Source organism: Saccopteryx leptura, chromosome 5, assembly GCF_036850995.1.
Source record: "Saccopteryx leptura isolate mSacLep1 chromosome 5, mSacLep1_pri_phased_curated, whole genome shotgun sequence".
NCBI classification, from domain to species: Eukaryota; Metazoa; Chordata; class Mammalia; order Chiroptera; family Emballonuridae; genus Saccopteryx; species Saccopteryx leptura.
Window position 1 is genome coordinate 132306687 of NC_089507.1, and position 19797 is coordinate 132326483.

The 19797-nt window shown below is 40.2% G+C and overlaps 1 protein-coding gene across 2 annotated transcripts in view; it reads right to left on the reverse strand.

Moving 5' to 3' along the window:
- ITIH5 (inter-alpha-trypsin inhibitor heavy chain 5) overlaps positions 1-19011 on the reverse strand; it is a 103477-nt gene extending 84466 nt beyond the window's left edge. Inside the window, exons 1-5 of one of the 2 annotated variants that reach the window (XM_066384861.1) lie at positions 18977-19011; positions 18707-18822; positions 8294-8338; positions 2114-2277; positions 1157-1258 (exon numbers count right to left, since the gene is read on the reverse strand). In XM_066384861.1, the coding sequence (XP_066240958.1) occupies positions 1157-1258; positions 2114-2277; positions 8294-8338; positions 18707-18796 (401 nt within the window). In that variant the 5' untranslated portion in view covers positions 18797-18822; positions 18977-19011. Of the gene's footprint in view, positions 1-1156; positions 1259-2113; positions 2278-8293; positions 8339-18706; positions 18908-18976 lie in introns of those variants that run through there. The other variant, XM_066384860.1, reaches the window with a different exon arrangement.
- Between the last annotated feature and the right edge of the window lie 786 nt (positions 19012-19797).

Sequence of the window (19797 nt, forward strand, 5' to 3'; positions counted from 1 at the left end):
CACAACATTTTATTTAGGTAATAAGATCAGTTTTCTCCAAATGGCCTGGTAGAGAGGGAAATACAATCTTAATATACTAGATAGCTCTGCAGTTAAAGGTTATTTATATATCATTAAAAAGTAAATGCTGCCCTGGCCAGTTTTCTCAGTGGTAGAGCATCGGCCTGGTGTGCAGGAGTCCTGGGTTCGATTCCTGGCCAGGACACACAGGAGAAGTGCCCATCTGCTTCTCCACCCCCCCCCTCCTTCCTCTCTGTCTCTCTCTTCCCCTCCTGCAGCCAAGGCTCCATGGGAGCAAAGTTGGCCTGGGCACTGAGGATGGCTCTGTGGCCTCTGCCTCAGGTGCTAGAGTGGCTCTGGTCGCAACAGAGCGATGCCTTGGATGGGCAGAGCATCGCCCCCTGGTGGGCATGCTGGGTGGATCCCAGTTGGGCACATGCAGGAGTCTGTCTGACTGCCTCCCGTTTCTGGCTTCAGAAAAATCCCCCCCCAAAAAAGTAAATGCTATCTCTCAGTTTTCAATGTTTAGATTTAGTTTATAGACAAAACAAAAAAATACAAATATTATGACAGATCAGAATTGAAATGTTAGTAACTCAGGAAAAATAAATGATTAAATAAGAAAAGATGGGTGCTAGAAATAAAAACAGAAGGTAGGGTAAAGCGTAGGAGACGAAGTATTATCATCAAAGATTGAAGGTCTAGTCTAGGATGGTGTAACTGCTCAAACTGATGTAAGAAAAATGAATAATAATGTAAAAATTTGAAACAGAACGAGAATGAGAGCATTGCAATTATGCTAAATCCTATGATTTCACAGCAGAGCATCAATGGATATTATCGGGTTTTATCAAGAAATTAGTAAAAACCAAAACTATCACAATATTTAGAGTTGGAGATAACCACAAAAAACTACAGAAATATTAGAAGTAGATGTTTCCAGGAAGTGAGAACTGAGGGATGGGAGTGCTAAAATGTTCCTTGTTACTATACATCCTCATTTACTGCACTGTTAATTACATATATCAATTATGATGATAAAAAGGGAAAATAAATACTTAAAGGAAGAAAAAAGACCAGATGGCTAAGCAAAGGGGTAGAAAATTGGACACTTTACCAAAGTGAATTTTTAATTCTTTAATTAAATGTCACTTACCCATTATCTTCCATAGTTTTATTCCTTTTCTCTTTTACCTTATCACCATTTTTCTTTTCTTTCTCTGTAATTTCTCCTTTATATACCTCATCTCCAATTAGCCTGAAAACAAGAGACAGCTGTTTTACCAGCTTGTAGTTAGACAAATGCAAATATGGATTTCATAACCATGACAACAGTAGAAAATATTTTTATTTTGCTCTTGGAGGTATAGAAACTACATTCCAAACCAAAACACTACCCTTAAATCATCCGTTTTATTCTAGGGCAATTTTCAACAGATACAAATGGTAAGACCTAACTCGAGATGCTTCTACGATTCTTCAGGAAGAAATCAGAAGATCTGCTCAAATAAACTTCCATGATGGTTCACTGACCTGAATCCTGCCCAGGCCTAAAACTCAAATCAAACACCTCCCTCTTTTGCATATCTTTACCATCCACCAGGAAAAGAAGAAAAATATCTAACATAGCCAAGGTTTCATGCTGTCTCGTCATTCAGATCTCAATTTAAACACTTCCCCTTCTGAGCCACTTCCCTGACCACCCAACCTAAACAGGCCCTCTCAGTTCGGTTTGTCACCTTTATATCATTTGCAACTGTCTGAAATTATCTCGTTTATTGATTTGTTTACTTATTTTTATTATTATAAAACTTCTGGAGCAGAGGAGCATTGTCTTTTTCATAGAGTGTCTTGCCCAGAGTGGGTACTTATTTTTTGGAGGAAAGGAGAGAAAGAAAGAGAAAAAGAGAGGTCATGGAAAGGAGGAAGAAAGGAAGAGAGAGGAGGAGGGAGGGAGGAGGATGAGAAAGAGAGAGAGAGGGAAAGAAGAAAGGAATCAGCCTTCTGACCCATGTACTATCCACTGGGAAATAAATTTTCACAGCCAAAGGGCTCACCCTGACCACCATACATAGAAATCTTCATTCCAGAGTCTCTGACCAGCGTCACCTACATAGTGAAGTTGGTGATGAAAGCTGTGGCCGGAACCTGCATCAGAAACTCAAATTCTTGGTCCTCAGAACCTCTATTCAGCATTCTGCAGGAAACCGTAGTGAAGGCGTAGCGCGAAATAATGGTTGACTTCACCGTGAACTCTGACATCAAAGGTTTGGTTTTCTGATGGAATTAAACACATAGTACTTTCAATGATGTGTGAAAGCATGCTTCAACCACTTGGGGTAGATGTGGATCTTTTTTTACATAAGAGAAATAATCTTCAGTTTGGGAGATTTTGGCTTGTGATTCTTTACTTCTTTGTCTTTCCTGATTTTTTTCACCTTTTATTCCCTCCACTTAAAAAACAACTGTGGTTGAACAACCAGTTTATGACATAGAAGCAAATCTTCTCCCCTAACATGAACAAATGCACACAGTTCAGATTTCCAATGTAGCAGAGACTAATCGTTGCTTAAGCAGTTTAATGAATTATTGGAATTTTAGAAGTAAACTATGTGAAGTACATAAACATTTTCTGTTATAAATGTTTAGTTCATATCTATAAAATTACCAAGTTGATCAAAAGTCAGAGCGTGACTAAAGAAGTTCTCATTTTCAATTTAATTTGAACATCCTCTGAGAGACACTATACTCTGGGCTCCCCCATTTGGACTATAATCACATTGTAAACTGGGGATCAGTATTCAGCTCAAGAAAGTATTTAGGGAATTAGAACCCAGAAAAAGGTACACTTATAATACAAGCCTCTGATAAGGGCAGTATCTGCTCCTTTAAGAAAAAATTTGTTGGTCCCCAGTCTATACTATTTAAATAGATAAGGCCCTGATAGCCATCATTACATATCTTCACTAATTGGTGTGTTTTAGGAAGATCTCAAATTACATAGCCTATAGTCTCCTTTATTTGACTTGCACAGTCTTTAAAACTTGGCCTATTTGTAACTATTTTTGATGTTATGTTGATTTGTTGACATTTATGACATAATTATCAATTATAATGTCATATGAAAATGAGAGACTCTAACGAAAGACTGAGTTTCCCTATACAGTACTATGCTTTCTTCTTCTACCTTAAATTAAGATTATGAATATAGTAGAATTTTCCACAATATTATATCAAGAATAGAAGGTATAACTTGTGAATCCAAAAGACAGGCTGAAGAAAGTTTTAGGAAACTATTTTAGTTTTACTGCTTCTGCCCAGATGCTGTTTTTCCACAGGAGCTTCTGTTGCTACTTTCAAGTCCCAGCCCCTGCCCTCCTGTCACAGCGCTCTCGCTCTTGGGCTACAGCCTACTCCAATTAATCACTAATCACGTGCACATCAGTCCCCCCATGCCCCTCACACTCCCTGTCCCTTAGCCCTGCCCCTACCAGACTGTAAATACGTGGAGGACAGAGACCAAGGCTTCCTCTTTTTTATTCACCCACAGCTTTCAGCACAGAGGAAAAGTCAAAAACATTTATGGAATTGAACTGAATTTTCTGAATCTTGAACAATTAAAGAAAAACATATACCCCAAGAAAGGAAATGGTAGTAAACTAGCATTTATTAACACTATGATAGACTAAATTCAATGAATGATTGGGAAAAAATATTACATATAGTTTCTTCTCTCAAGGCACTATGATCACATTGGGAAGAAAGTGTAACATAGGAAGGTATAGAATATATATATATATATATATATATTAACTTATTGGCTATAAGTCCTTATAGTTTTTAGAAGAAAGAGAAATCAGCAAGGTCTTTAAAAGTAAGAAAGGGTTTTAAAACATACATAGACTTTATATGTGGTGAAAGAGAACAAAAACATACTAGAAACACAAAGTTCGTGGAAGTAGGAATGAACCACATCATATTCCTGGAACAAAGAACAGTTTAATTAGAACAAAGGGTACAATGTGAGAATATTGGACAAGTATGTCAAATTGTCAGGAAATGGACAACCCAAAAGCCAAGAACAGGATTTAAAATGGCCGAAGTTTGTGAAAGTGTGTCATAAAAGGAAAGCTATAAAACAGTTGCCTCAAATTTTCCCAATGAGCAGTTCTTAAAAATCCAACATGCTTTCCATTTTTATATTTAACTCATTTCATTTGGGAATGCCAACTGGAAAATGGGCAAAAATCCAGCCTTCCCGTGACATAATAATTTCTTCATTATTTTCCTGCAAGAGCTAAACAGATGGAAAAGCAGTCTGAAGTAGGGAGTGTCTTAATTAGCTTCTCATGGGACCTAACGTTTCTTCTGTGTGACTCATGTAAGTCACTTAAAATCAAGCTACCCAGAGGATGTCCTGAATTACCCAAGATGCCATCTGGAAATGTAAAAATGGAACTAAGAAACATTTACAATGGCATTTTGCAAGACTCAGGGTTTTTCCCAGAAGGTTATTCTTTTGTTGTTTTATTCTGGTCTCACAGTTCTTCAGTGATCATTAGGGGAAATAATTTTGGAGGTGGTAGAGAACCTTAGAAATTATCTAACTTGGCTCCCCCTCACTGTATAAAGGAGAAGGCTTGGCAGTTGGCTGAGAAAAACAACATAGCCCATGTTGTCATTACATTAAACAGAAGACGTCCAGATGAGGCACCTCCCTGACATGGCACCTGTCATTATCACCTTGGAGAAAACATTTACCCCTCTTCAGACAGAAGGTGGCATCAGCTCTGGATTGCCTATCCAGCAATACATTCTACTTAGCAATATTTCATGATGTTTAGAAGAGAGAAAAGATAAAATACAGTTATCACTTTTATCCAAGGAAAACCCCACTCTATACACCTCCTAAAAAGAAAGATAAACCATGGTGGTTAGAGTTGGGAGTAGGGAGACACCCTCTATGATGCAATGACACCCAGCACCATGCTACCTGCTGTATTGACTATATTTTATTATTTTCTATATTCTTGATACTCTGGCCTTGATCTCAGGGATAGCTAAGCCCTAGAGATAACAAACAATTCCCCTTTGAGCATACTTTTAATGTACAACCAACCAGTCCAGAGTCCACTCTCCCAACCATCTTCTTTCTCAAACTCTCACACACCCAGCCCATATTCATTTGTCCTAGAATACCCATGAACAACTAGGGACCACCCTACAGCCCAGAGCCTGCCAAAATTATTCAAACTATCCAATCTTAAACTTACTAATTCTTTGCTGCAAAAACCCAATAAAGGCTCTGGGCCATGCTCTCACTCTGCCTCTTCTGCCTCCTGGATGACCCTGGTGCTTCCCCATATGGCCCTATGTGCTATGCTTCTTGTTCTTATGAATTTGTAAGTATAAATTTCTTCATTCATGGTAATCAGTTTTTTTGTCTATGTGTCTCACCATATCTGCTTAAAACAAATCCAGAGTATAAATTTTAGAATACATGCTGTGAAGAAGATGCCAGATATGGCCCTTTCTATTGGTAGGTTAAATGATGACAGTAAATTACTTTAGAAAAATCAGGCCAGTATCTGTTAAGCACCATGGAGACTCAGGCATAAGACACCCCTGCTTTCCAAACTATAAACATTTTTTTGTGTGTGTATGTGATGTCAGAGAGCTTCACAAAAAGAGTATCTAATTAATTCAGAATAAAATCAAGCAAATCCACCCCTGTGGTCCATGAGCTGACAATGATAATGAGTACCAGCTGTTGCCACCCACATCCTGTTCATTAATTAAAGTAAAGAACATTCAGATTAGTGTGGTACAGATGAGTACAAAACATAAGGAAGCTCACAGGGTGGACAGGCTACAGAGCAAGACAGGAGCCAGATCACACAAGGCCTTGAGTTCCATTCTGGAACCAGTTGAATGGGCAAAAAAAAAATTCTTAGAGACTTCTAAGAAAATCTGAACAATTACATAAACAGTTACAGTCATGGGATCAAGAAAATTTTTACAACCAAGAATGAAAACTCAAAGTTTAAAAAGAAAAGATAAACTTATTTATTACTTAGGAACTTAAAACTTCCAAATGACCAATATACCACAAACAAAGTTAACAGACAAATGACACATTTAGGAGAGACTTCTTCCAACTTAGAAGACAAGGGATCTATAACACAGAAAGATACTCAACATAATGGCAATTAGGGGATAAAAAACACAAGAGAAAAATGGGTAAAGGATCTGAAAAAAAATCAATTCACAGAAGAACTGCTCTGAATGGGCAATAAATGTACAGAAAATATTCAAAGTCATAAGTAGTTAAGGAAATGCAGGTTAAAGGAACAATGAAAAATGACTTTATGTCTAAGAGACTTGCAAATCAAAGAAAGAGTATATCTATTGCTGGTAGAAATGTGTATATTCATCATTTTAATAGAAATTAGTTAATATACGTAAATAGTATTAAGAGTAACAGAATTCAAAAACTAATCTGAAAACATCTATCAAAATTTAAAATGCATACACACTTTGATACAGAAATTCTCCTGAAAATCTAGGCCATTGTACTAAAATCACCCTCATAACAGAATAAACAGAAAGTTTTTTTTGCAGCAGTGTTTATAGAGAGAAAAATCCTGGAAACAAACTAAAAACTCATCAATAATGGACAGAGAATTGACTTGGGGTGGTGAATACACAATGCAGTTAATGTACAGATGATACACTGTGGAATTTTGCACCTGAAACCTTTGTAATTTTGTTGACCAGTGTCACCCCAATAAATTCAACAACAAAAAAACACTCATCAATAGTTAGAATACTTAATAAATTATGGTATGCCAATAACATGGATTTTTTCCCACCATCTAGAAGAGTGGATAGAGCTAGGTCATGTGAGGTATCCTTGAGTGAAAATAATAATAAGTAGAAAAATACATTTAATTAAGAAGACAGTTTGGTGTATTAGTTAAGAGCATGGACTCAGAAGCCAGATTGTGGAGACTCAAATCCTGATTCTTCAACCTCTTATCAACTATGTAGTTTAGGGCAAGTTACTCAATCTTTCTGAAGCTGTTTTCTCATCTATAAAATGCCTCAGAGAATTGTGACAAGGGTAACTGAGCTATATGACATGTGAAGCACTTACAACAATGTCTGGCACATAGTAAGCACTCAGTTAACATTGGCTGTCATTATAGGATCCCACTGTTTGAAAGTAATAATCAGAAAATCTCATAGATACAAATGTATCTAAGGTCCTTCCATCTTCCACTATTACAGTGTTTGTCATCTTTGTATATTACACTTACAATATATTTGTTTATCTCTGCCCCCCTTTAGAATTCAAGCACTGTGACACACAGGGTCCTTGGCCTGTCTTGTTTATTGCTATATTCCCAAGATCTAGAACTCTGCAAGACAGACAGTAAACTATTTGTTAAACAAATGCCTAAGTTCTGATCTGAACTTGTCACATGAAGCTTTACTCTACAAAGGTGAACTCTTCATTTGCTTTTGTTGTTTGCTTCACAAGAAAGCCTGTATTACTGTGTAAGAATGTTGTAAAAAAACAGTAAAGGTGAGGCCCTGGCTAGTTGGCTCAATGGTAGAGCATTGGCTCGGCATGTGGACATCTTGGGTTTGATTCCTAGTCAGGGCACACAGGAGAAGTGCCCATCTGCTTCTCCACTCCTCCCCCTCTTGCTTTTCTCTCTCTCTCTCTCTCTCTCTCTCTCTCTCTCTCTCTCTTTCTCTCTTTCTCTCTCATTCTCTCATTCTCTCTTCCTCCTGCCCTCCCTAAGCCATGGCTCTATTGGAGCGAGTTGGCCCAGGTGCTCAGGATGGCTCCATGGCCTCCACCTCAGGCACTAAAAAATGGCTCTGGTTACAGTGGAGCAAGGGCCCCAGATGGGCAGAGCACTGCCCCCTAGTGAGCGTGTGCGGTGGATCCCAATCAGGGCGAATGCGGGAATTTGTCTCTCTGCCTCCCCTCCTCTCATTAAAAAAAGAAAAAGGAAAAAAAGTAAAGGTGAATTTAAGTGTATGTTTTTAAGAAGGCCTTTGAAACTTCATACTTTCTCTTTAGAGTCCTACTGAAATAACCAGGTTTCTTTCCAGAAAAAAAAAAATCCACTTACAGAAAGCTTTTAAAAAGCTACGCTGTTTCATCCTTCTACAAGCAACTTTCTAAGCTTTGCAGGAGCTGCAAACTAAGTTAGTGCCTGGTTCCAGATACACAGACTCGTGAGGGGACAGGTGTAAGATACGCCAGGAATATACCTACCAGCCTTTGCAACAGCCGGAGTTGCCTCGGTACCCTGAGTCCAACCTATAAAGAGAAAAGCCATGAAATATGATTGTGAGGCCATTCTTAAAGAAGTTAGTTACGTGAGGAGGTTAAAATCAATTCACAAAAAGGAGTATGTATCTTGAAAAGCAGTTTTGACCTTTAATCAGAAAGCTTTTAGGCCAGAATTCAAATTTATCTCTCTCAAGACCTGGCTGACTGCTGAACCCATGATGTCACACTACTGAGGCAGAATAGTAAAAAGCTAGGGAAATTCCTTGACAAGCGGAATAAGGGAAACTGAGACAAAATAACTAAACAAGGCCAACCAATTTGAGCTGTTTACAGTCAGCTGTTAACTCACAAGGTTTAATCTTCCCTGAGGACACAGGATTTACACTTTACAGACCATCTCGAAACAGACCAGCCTCAGTCCTGGTTCGCTTTCACGACATTCTTTTAAAACAAAACTCAACAGAAAACAAGCCTGACCGCTCTTTACACACATTTTTTTTTTTTTTTTTTTTTTTTTTTTTTTTTGTATTTTTCTGAAGCTAGAAACGGGGAGAGACAGTCAGACAGACTCCCACATGTGCCCGACCGGGATCCACCCGGCACGCCCACCAGTGGGCGACGCTCTGCCCCTCCGGGGCGTCGTTCTGTCGCAACCAGAGCCACTCTAGCACCTGGGGCAGAGGCCAAGGAGCCATCCCCAGTGCCCAGGCCATCTTTGCTCCAATGGAGCCTCGGTTGCGGGAGGGGAAGAGAGAGACAGAGAGGAAGGAGAGGGGGAGGGGTGGAGAAGCAGATGGGCGCTTCTCCTGTGTGCCCTGGCCGGGAATTGAACCCAGGACTTCTGCACGCCAGGCCGACGCTCTACCACTGAGCCAACCGGCCAGGGCCTACACACATTTTGACGAACCAATATATTGAATGGCACACCTAGAAAGTTAATGACTATTGTTAAGACCCTCCCCTAAGACCTCCCCTAAGAGTCCTAGTGACTAAAGAAAGATAAAAAGCCTCAAGACAAAGGATCCAGAGGCCCGCTATCCCTAGAGCACACCTGTACCTTTTTTTCTTACTATAAGGGTCCCCATGAGACTTGCATCCAGGGGAGCAATGGGTAACCGCAGGAGCTCAACCCGGGCTTACTCCTTGAGCCTGTCTCCAAGACTCACTTTTCCTCTGACTTTTCAGTGAGCTAACAGCAGCCCTGCCTTGGCTCACTTCTGTCACTGTGACTTTTACTTAGTGAGTTCAGGCTGGCCCACTTCTTTCCTATGACATTTCAAAGAGCCCACCTAGGCTCTCTTCCTTTGCCCCATTCTATCCTAAGCCCTTCCTTCATTGCACTGTCCTCAGTTATAATAAACAACTCTCAATGTCGCATGTACCCCATTGTGAACTTTTCTTGCACAAAGTCAAGAACCCACAAACTACAGGCAGGCCCAAGGCAGACCTGCTTCTGGCCCACTCCCCATCCACTAATACAACCTCATCATCTGAGGGTCCTTAAATCTGTTAAAGGATTATGGATGAAATAACATCTGTATTGTTTCATTTTACTTGGGGCTTGAAAGTAAGCTCTTTGCTATTATGTCCATTTCATGAAGTAAACATGTTCAGACTTATTCAATTGTTCAACTCAAAACTCTAGGAAACTCTGGAAGCAAAACTAAACTTAACTTGAATTTTCTTACTGAGGTTTTTCTTGATGACTTGTTACACATTCCCACATTAAGAGGAGGAGCATGGGAAGATGATAAGATCCTCATTTTCAAAATCATACTAAAGAACCAGCTACTCTGGACTTATTTAAAAGTCTTAGCTGGTTGTTGAACCAGTGACTTCGGCATTTGCTGGTCCATGGCAAATCACTGTTTAAATAACTGAAGTGTGAATTCTTGTTGCTGTAAGAAATCATCCATTCTGGAAGGCAATTTGACAAAGTAGATCAAAACTTGAAAATAGGCGTAGATCATATGTATTTCTTTTTTTTTAAGATTTTATTTATTCATTTTAGAGAAGAGAGATAGAGAAGGGGGGAGCTGGAAGCATCAACTCCCATATATGCCTTGACCAGGCAAGCCCAGGATTTTGAACCAGTGACCTCAGTGTTGCAGGTCAACACTTTATCCACTGCGCCACCACAGGTCAGACTATATATGTATATATATATGTTTTTTAACTGCTTTATGAGGTATAATTTAAAGTACACAAGTCAATGTTTTTAGTATATTCATGGAGTTGTGCAATGATCACCATCATCAATTAGAAAATTTTTATTAACCCAACAGAAACCCTGTACCTCTTAGCTGTCACCTCCCAAACCCTACATTTCTTCTGGCTCTGACCAACCACTAATCTACTTTGTCTTTGGGGACTGGCTCATTCTGGGCATTTTGTATAAATGTAATCATACAATACGCAGTATTTTATGACTGTTTTTTTTCACTTGGCATAATCTTTTCAAGATTCATTCAGCCCGGACCTGGAACACTGAGGTTCCTGCTCCAAATCCCAGAGCTTGCCCAGTCAAGGCACATATGAGAAACAACTACATGCTGATGCTTCCCGCTCCTCCATCCCCCACCTTTCTTCCTCTCTCCTCTCTCTAAAATCAATAAATAAACCCTAAAAAAAAGGATTCATCCATGTTGCTTCATTCTTTTTTATGTCTGAGTAATATTCCATTATATGAATATACCTGTACTATATTTTGTTTAACCATTCATCAGCTGGTGAACTTTAGGTTATTTCCACTTTGGGGCTCTTATTTGGCTATTATATGAAATTTTCATGAAAACTCACATGCAAGTCTTGATTAGGTATATGTTTTTATTTCCCTCAGGTAGCTACCTGGGAGTGGAATTCCTGGGTCATATGGTAAATTTAACTTTTAAGGAATTGCCAAACTGTTTTCCAAGTGGCTATAACATTTTACATTCTCACCATATGAATGTACAAGAAAATTCTTTGCAACTTTTAAAACAATTGTGAGTAACTGGAAATAACCTAAACTATCCTTAAAAATTGGTTTGATTAAATATATTGTGATACACAGATTAATTAGAATACAGCTAAAAATAGTGATGTGGCTCTATATTTATTAATATCAATAAATGTTCATTTCATTGGACTTTGGTATTTTTCACCAAATATTTCTCTAGGTCTTTGACAGACATATAGCATTTCCTGGCCCCCTTGTGGCAAGGTAGGGCCATGTGACTGGTTCAGGCCAATAAAGTATGAATGTAAGTAACATTTGTCACTTCTGGAGTGCATATTTAACTACAGATGTGTGATACTGCAGAGACGTCTTTTCTTTATGGCACAGTAGTTAGCTGCATCCGAGGCAGTAGCTTCCCTGTCACGTCCAGGGTCCTGAGTGGCCACAGTGCGCATACCTCCTCCACTGCCAGCCCAAGACGGACACGTTGTGTAAGTGAGAAGTAAACATTTGTCATTTGAGATGTTGAGATTTGGGTGTTGTTACCACAGTATAACCTAGCCGATCCTGATTGATATATTAGTGACACATGTTTAAGTGATAAAATCAAGTAACAAAATGCTACTGTATGTCAAACATGATCTCAATGTTGTAAGTATAACTGTTTATATGTGTAGAATGTGCACCAAATGCTAATGGTGTTAGCTTTGAGTGGTTGAATTCTTTTTCTTTAAACTTTTCTGTATTACTTCAGTTTTTGACAAATTAGTCATTACTACTTCGAATAAAATAAGACCCCAAAAAGATATTTCCATTTGTAAACTGTCTTAATACCTGTCCTCTCCCTGATCTTCCTCTACCAAAATAAAATATTGTAAATTACCATTATAAGCCACTATAGAGTCTCTTATTCTGTAAACATGAGATAGAAATAAATAATACAGGACTTAAACTGACATTTGTCCTGATTCCAAATGAGAACCAAACAATTAATAGGAAGATACTAGTTTCTATTTCTAAAATGAGGTGGAATGTATGAGACAGTTCAAGGAAAGCCACAATAAGCATCCTGGGCAAGGTCTTTACCAGTTCTTCAGATTCATCTCTGGCCTTCCCCACCCTAAAATTGAGAAATTGGCTGGGGGTCACTAATATAACAATGGCCAGAGGAAAAGACCAACCCCTCTCAGATATTATGTTCTCTGGTTGATCTAAAGTATTTTCTTTGAAGTTTCTTCCTTTGTAAAATAGGGTTTTCCAAGAAAATAAACAAGCTTTAAGGAGAACAAGAGAAGTTGTTTTTTCATTTTTGAGATGACTATCTGACGTCTCAGGGGATCACTATGGCTACACTTCTGCCCAAGTTTAAACTCAGACTGAACCAGAATCAGAACTTCCTAGTATACACAGATTGCTGGCGTCAGACCTGATTGAAACTGAAATAACACCAATGTCATCATCATTGTTTTCACTTTTTTTATTCTATTTAGAAAACTAACCTTAACAGGGTGAATTATCGTTGTTTTCAGTTAGAAATTCCTGCCCCCTTTTACTGCCTGCTTTTCCACTGCACTATAAGAATCTGGGAGTGGGGTTTAAGGACAGATAAGTAACTGATTCCAGCTTAACGTCAAGGACTGCCATGAATAGTAATCTTAGCGCTTCCACCAACCAGCCTGGGTCCCACATCATAGACTTAAGAGATGGCACAAATAGAATTCTTTGCTTTTTCTAAGCTGAGCCAATTTCTCCAGCATCAGAACAGAAGGTGTTCAGGCCACAAAACATATTGAGAAATATAAGCTGTTATCCTTGCCATCAAAGGCTATGCTATCTAAGTTAAAAGAAAGAAATATACTCATAATTTAATAGACAAAGTAATTTTTACGAGTTACAAAAGAAATGGAAACTAGAACATACAATGTTCTTGAGTGACTGTGGAGAGGCTTTGTGATGAAGGTGTGGCTACAACTAGTTGTGTAAGATGTCTGTTGAAGTGGGATGAAAGGGGGGAAATTTTTAAGAAAATCAGGTTCAGTGCAGGAACTATGTGAGAAATGGTCAGTTTCATAGGTCTGCAACTGCCTCTTCAACTCATATGGACCATGCAGCGTTTACTAACAGGAGGTAGAAGGCAGCTGAAGATCTCCTTTACACAGAATGCAGATAGAGAGTTTACAATCTCCTCTCATCTAGTCCATCATTAGTTAGGCCAACTATAGGTCAAAAATAGCAGGCACTGCTTAAATGTTTATAAGTTGGATAACAGAGATTTATTTTTCCCAGGATCCATCACAGTATTGGATCATGAATGGAAGAAAAGAGAAGTATCCTGAAAGCATTCTAAAAAGTCCATACATGGGAAAGAGCAGAGGAAAAGAGAAAAGCAGTGAAGCCGAATTTTACCCCTGGTGAAAGAGACTCTGATAACATGAAACATGTACATTGTCCTTTGTTGTGGATGCTTTAATGACCCAGGTTAACTGAAAGAGACATGAAGGCAAAATTTATGCCCTCTACCTTCCTTTTAAGCCCTGTCACTGGGTCTGCGACTCTAGGTCCCATAAAGCAGAGCCAAGAGATGCTGTACTTGGTTCAGCCACATACCATCAAGTGACCAGACATGAGTTCCTAGAGGGTTCCATCTGCCAGTTGGCCCTAACTTCTGAGGGCATTCTAAGATCCTGAAACTAGGACCCAGGAACTCAGGAGTCAGTTGCCTCAGAGATGCGCTATAAGACTTCAAACAAAACCAAAGGCTACTGGTTGGAAAGGCATTGGACATGCCATCTCCCACCTGGGCTGAGGACAGTTCGTCTAGGAAGACCCCCATTTGGGTAATTCTGTATCACTCGCACAAAGGTTTTCTTCCTTTGGAGTAATGTGGCTGCAGGTTGTTCAGCTATTAACCACTTGCAATTTGGGGTGCCTAAAATCTCAGTAATGAAAGAAGAAATTTCATTTTGGGGCTAAAATTCCAAACAATTTTCAGGCAACTTAAAAAAATTAGCCTTAGGCAAGTCACTGTTTCTCTTCACTGTGTAAAACAAAGGAAATGGACCTTGCTTGTAGGAAATTAATTAAAAAGGATCAGGACCCTCTGTTCTTCTCCAGAAAGTACAGGTCTCCATCCTGTGGCCCCATCTTCTTAAACCAGGGGTCCCCAAACTGCAGCCCCCTGAGGCCATTTATCCAGCCCCTGCCGCACTTCCAGAAGGGGCACCTCTTTCATTGGTGGTCAGTGAGAGGAGCACATTGACCATCTCATTAGCCAAAAGCAGGCCCATAGTTCCCATTGAAATACTGGTTAGTCTGTTGATTTAAATTTACTTGTTCTTTATTTTAAATATTGTATTTGTTCCTGTTTTGTTTTTTTACTTTAAAATAAGATATGTGCAGTGTGCATAGGGATTTGTTCATAGTTTTTTTTTTCTAGACCGGCCTTCCAATGGTCTGAGGGACAGTGAACTGGCCCCCTGTGTAAAAGTTTGGGGACCCCTGTCTTAAACAGACGTTGCTGTTTCTTAGACACAAAAAGCCTGCTGGATCCTCCAACTGGAACTCTGACAGCACGATGATAGCAAGACTGCTTTAAGTCTGAGCTTCTAGGCTTTGGGAAGAGTGCTAGTTAGGAATAAAAAGTCACATACAACGCATCAGCTGATTCTCAGGACCCCTCCACCCCCTCCCCACCTGAGAAACAAGATATGCTGGTTTGGGAGTGAGCTGATCTCCAGATATCTCCCACACATCCTCCTTCCCCATTCAGCTCTACACCTCCGGTTCAGCAGTCCCACCCAAGCACATAAAGGAGACAATATTGAGTGGTCTGGAGCTCACAGAATATTTTACTGACTTACTTGTCAAAGATTTTTTAAAAGAAAAAAACAGTTGTCTTGGTTTCCTGTGTTTTCCCAAATGCAAAGGTTTGGTTCTGAGTGGGAGATTATGAAAAATTAAAACTCCAGAAAATTCTCAATTCCGGGTATTAGAAATGTGTCAGCACAGTTGATGTGGAATCAGAAGCATATATTGAACACTATCCTATCCATATGCCAAGGGCTACAAGTAAAAATCACACTGAAACAAATTACATTAGATTGTAAACATGAAAGTGGCTTGGTCTTTGCGGGAGTCACCGAGAACCACCTTTTGGCATCAGCATACCTACATTCTGATCCAGGCTGTGCACACAGGAGCTTGGATGACACTCCTGTGGATGGACTGCCATGCTTCCCCTGGGCAAACTAGCACACAAGGCTTCCTTGCAGAGGTAACTGGGGACTTAATCAGGCTGTACACAAATCCTAAAAACAGTGACTACTACTATAGGCAAGTGCTTTGCCTGAATTAATTTATTTAATCCTCACAACAATCATAAGAACAAGTGGGTCTACTATTTTTATTTTAATATTTTATTATTATTTAGAAGCTAATAAAATGTAATAAGCTTCAGGACCTCTCCCTTGTATGGTCCTTCATCACTATGAGACATTGTCATGTTTGTTAGCTTGTCAGCTGTGCCATTTGTTGTGATCTGCTTATCACCCTAAATAAATGCTAACTTTAGCACTCAGTTTTATAGTCATAACTTGATATTCTCTTTCTTCAAGAGAGCCCTGAAGATTGTGTAAACTTTACTCCTATCTCAAAACTTAGATCTACCCCTGCCTTACTAGCAGAAACTATTAACAACTCTGTCTTGCAGATGATAAAAGTGAGACCAGAGAGGTTAAGTTTCTTGCCCCAGTTCACACAGCCAATTAGTGGTGGGATCCAGATTTGAACCCAGGCAGTCTGGCTCCACTTGGAGTGCTCTTAATCATATACTTAACTGCTTCTTATTATTTTTACATAGAGCTTCTGGCAAACTTGCTGACACATTATGGACCCTTAATAATTAACAGTTACTATTATTTTGTAAATTGAAAACTCCTTTTGTCATAACAGGAATACAGCCCTATCCTTATTTAAAGAAACTATATCAATTTGAAACTTACAAAACAGATAAATTTGTAGCAGGCTGATTTTATACAAGGGACTTCCTTTTAAATATTAACTTCCTGAAAAAGTCTGACAGCAGCATTATTCAAAGTGTGGTCACAGATCACCAGCATTGTAATCATCTGAGCCCCTCCCAAATCTAAGGGATATAAATTACTGTAATGGTAACTGAGGTCTCAGAAAAATGACTGTTTAATGAACTCCTGGAGTGCCTTTGCCCACCAAAGTTTGAAGACCACTGCCCACAGCAGCAACACTGTTCACACATAAGGTGGAGGGAAAGTAGGAAAGAAATCTAAACCTAAAGTATTATTAGTAATACCTGTACCTCCAATTAAAGGTAAATAACAAATAAGGTAATGTCTCTGAAATTTGAATGCAGTTTAATATTCTGTTACATAAGAAAAATTGAGTCTATGCATAATTTTAAAGACCATAATTCTGAGAATAGAGCACAAACTACACTTTCAGGTACTTTTCTCAGTTTTAAATATACTATTAATTCTCTCAATTTTCCAAACGCTTATAATTAAGTTGTCTCATTCTCCATATTCTAGAAATGGTGAAATAGTGGCTCATAGACATTAAATCTCCAGAAAGTTCAGAGCCAGACACAGCAAGTCTGACTCTAGAGCCTGTGCTTTTAAATCCTACATCACAATTAATTAATTAATTAATTAATTAATAGAGTAGTGAGAAAAAGGTAAAATTGTTCATTTTTATAGGCCACTATATCTTGGAGTTTTTTCTGACTTCCTCATTTTCAAGATGAATAAACAGGGCCATGGTCAAAGAGAGCATGAAGCCACTAAAATGGAACAAGTTCATGGCATTTCATGTGGGAGAGTTTAGAAAGTGTTAAAAGCCTCCTTGGACTTACAGATGTTAAAGCTTCAATCCCTCCTCCTAGTTCATAAACAGAAGCTTTGTTTCAGTTCTTCCTACACTCTCCCTCCCTCCTCCATCCCCCCAAAAGACATTTTAAGATCTTTACCCTAAATTTCTTCCCTCAGCACTTCAGCTGCCCAAGCCTACCAGCCAGTGCCAACATTAAGTGCTGACACTGTTCCAAGCACTTTAGCTGTATCATCTTAGTATTTCCTACATTTTACAGAATTGGAAATTAAGGCCCCAAGTAACCTGCCCAGTCACAGAGCCAGTAAATAACAGAATCAGGAATCAAACCCAGGCAGCCTGGCACCAAACTCACACCTTAACCACTTACTAAAAATGTTACCACTTATTGAGTGCCCATTGTATACCTTCACTCAGACCAGCAGCTGAATCCTTGCAAGTATTCTCAAATGGAGACTACTCCCTACAGTGATCAACAGGAAAGATAGAGGCAGGGAAATTAAATCGCCTGTCTAGGGCACATAACTGTAAAGGGCCACGACCAGCCTTTCTCTCTGGGTCCACAGTCTTTACTCTCCCCACTCCATGCTCAGCCTCCAAGAATTTTTATAGGTTATTCCTCCTGACAACCCGACAAGAGAATGTCCATTTCTTCCACTTTTCAGGAAGCTCAGCCATGAGGCAGAGTCAGGGAACGCAATCATCCAATGTTCAAGCAGATTCTATCTTCTGTATTTGCTCTGCAAACCAAGGTGCTAGTAAAGGGGAAGGAGGGAGTATGCCTAAGTTGTCTCTTCCTCCTATCATGTGAAAACAGAAACAACTTTAAAATAATTTCAGTGATCTACCAGGAGGTATAGATAATTTCTCCTTGAAAGGTCTTTACATTGCTATTCACATGAACTTGTATTATATTTTTCAAAAATCATTTATGTTCATCAGACACTGAATTGTGGTTTCATGTTTGCAAGTTTTACCACTTGTAAGATTAAGCCATTTAAAACACAAACCCTGGCAGATGCACAGAATATTAACTAGGAGAATTGAGACCCTTTGGTTCTTGGTCCCCCACCGCCTGGTGAAAAGTCAGTTTCTTTCGGTTTTCAGATGGGAAGAGCAGAGGCTTCCAGGAGTGTGGAACTTTCCCTAGTTGGCCTTTCTCTCTGAACAGCTAGGAGCAACAGTTACAACACACTATTCTGCACAGCCTCTTAAAGAAGATCCTTGTAATTATTAACTTAGGACTCTGGCTCAGAAATGACAACAATCAAAAACTAGCCGAAAACTGAGCAGATAGCAGGAGCCAAGAAGACTTGGTTCTGCAGGACTCAGAATCCCAGGCACAATTCTGCAGAAAACTCTACCATCCAGACGCTTGTCACAAGTGACCAATAGATAGGAGAGCTCCCTCGAAGAAAGCTGGGAAACGAGAAGAAAGCGGGGACTATATAACAGGATATGGGGTGGTCCCTCCTTTCCTAGCATCCAGGACTGGTCAAAGGAACCTGTTTAGTGGCCACGCGCAGGAAGAAGGAGGTGGGAAGGGACAACAACCAGCGACCGGGGCCCTCCTTGGGTCCCCCCAGATTTCCACTTACTTGCTCTGAAGTGTCACTCCAGCTCCGCACCTCTTCTAGCGACCCCGAGCAGAGCGGCAGCCCCAAGCACAGCGCCAGCAGTAGGAGCATGGCAGCACTGGTCCGCCGCGGGACGCCTGCAGAGAACAGAGCGGGGCGGCAGCGGACGCGCCGGGGGGACAGCTCCCGGACTCCCGTGGCAGACGCGCCCCGCCCGCCTCCTGCCTTCCCGCGCGCGCGCCCCGCCCCCAGCCCGCCCCGCTCCGCGCTGGCTCCAAGCCGTGTCCTCACTGCTCCAGGGAGGAGATCTTGCAGGCCCGACTGGGAGGAGATCTTGCAGGCCCGACTGCGAGGAGTCCAACTCGCCCCAAGCATCCCCTTCCAGCTCGCCCTTCAGCACGACCCCCTAACTCGTCAGCCTTAGGCGCTTGTCTGACTCCCTTCCGCGCCTGTTTCGCAGCCTTCTCTACCCTGCTGTGACACCTGCTATACCCGCCCCCCCCCCCCAACTCTTTCTTCACTGCAAATTGTGAAATTCTTCTCCATAGACTCGATTCATTTCTGTAAGAGAATACTGGAAGGGCCAGACTGACACCACGTAGCCCACTCCCTCACCTGCTATATATATAATGCCCACCTGTTGCTTTCCCACCCTCCCTGCAACCTGCTAGGCTAGGCTAAATTAAAGATAATGGGAAACCTTCTTCCTTCAGCCCTCTTGACTTCAAACACGGTTGCTTAGAAGCCAAATTAAGAGATGCTAATTAGTAGTCTGATAGCAAAAAGTACTAGCAATGTTGTCCCCATTTATGTGGTTCTACCATAGGGAACAGAAAGAAGAAGCTAGAACTGGCACCATATAGTATTTCTAAATTTTTGGTCATTAATCATGGAAATGAATGTCATTGTTATCTTAGTTACACGCTATTAGTGATATGTATGTTGCTTTTCATAAAATAGATCCAAATACTCAATATCCACAATTAAGTAGGGCTATAATGAGTTGCTAGGAAAAAATTAGATATATTAGGGATAGTTGTTCAGTCTTGGGGGCTGATTTTGCAAACAATCTCTCAGGAAACATCCCTTTGGTGGCTGTTGTCCCGCATGGC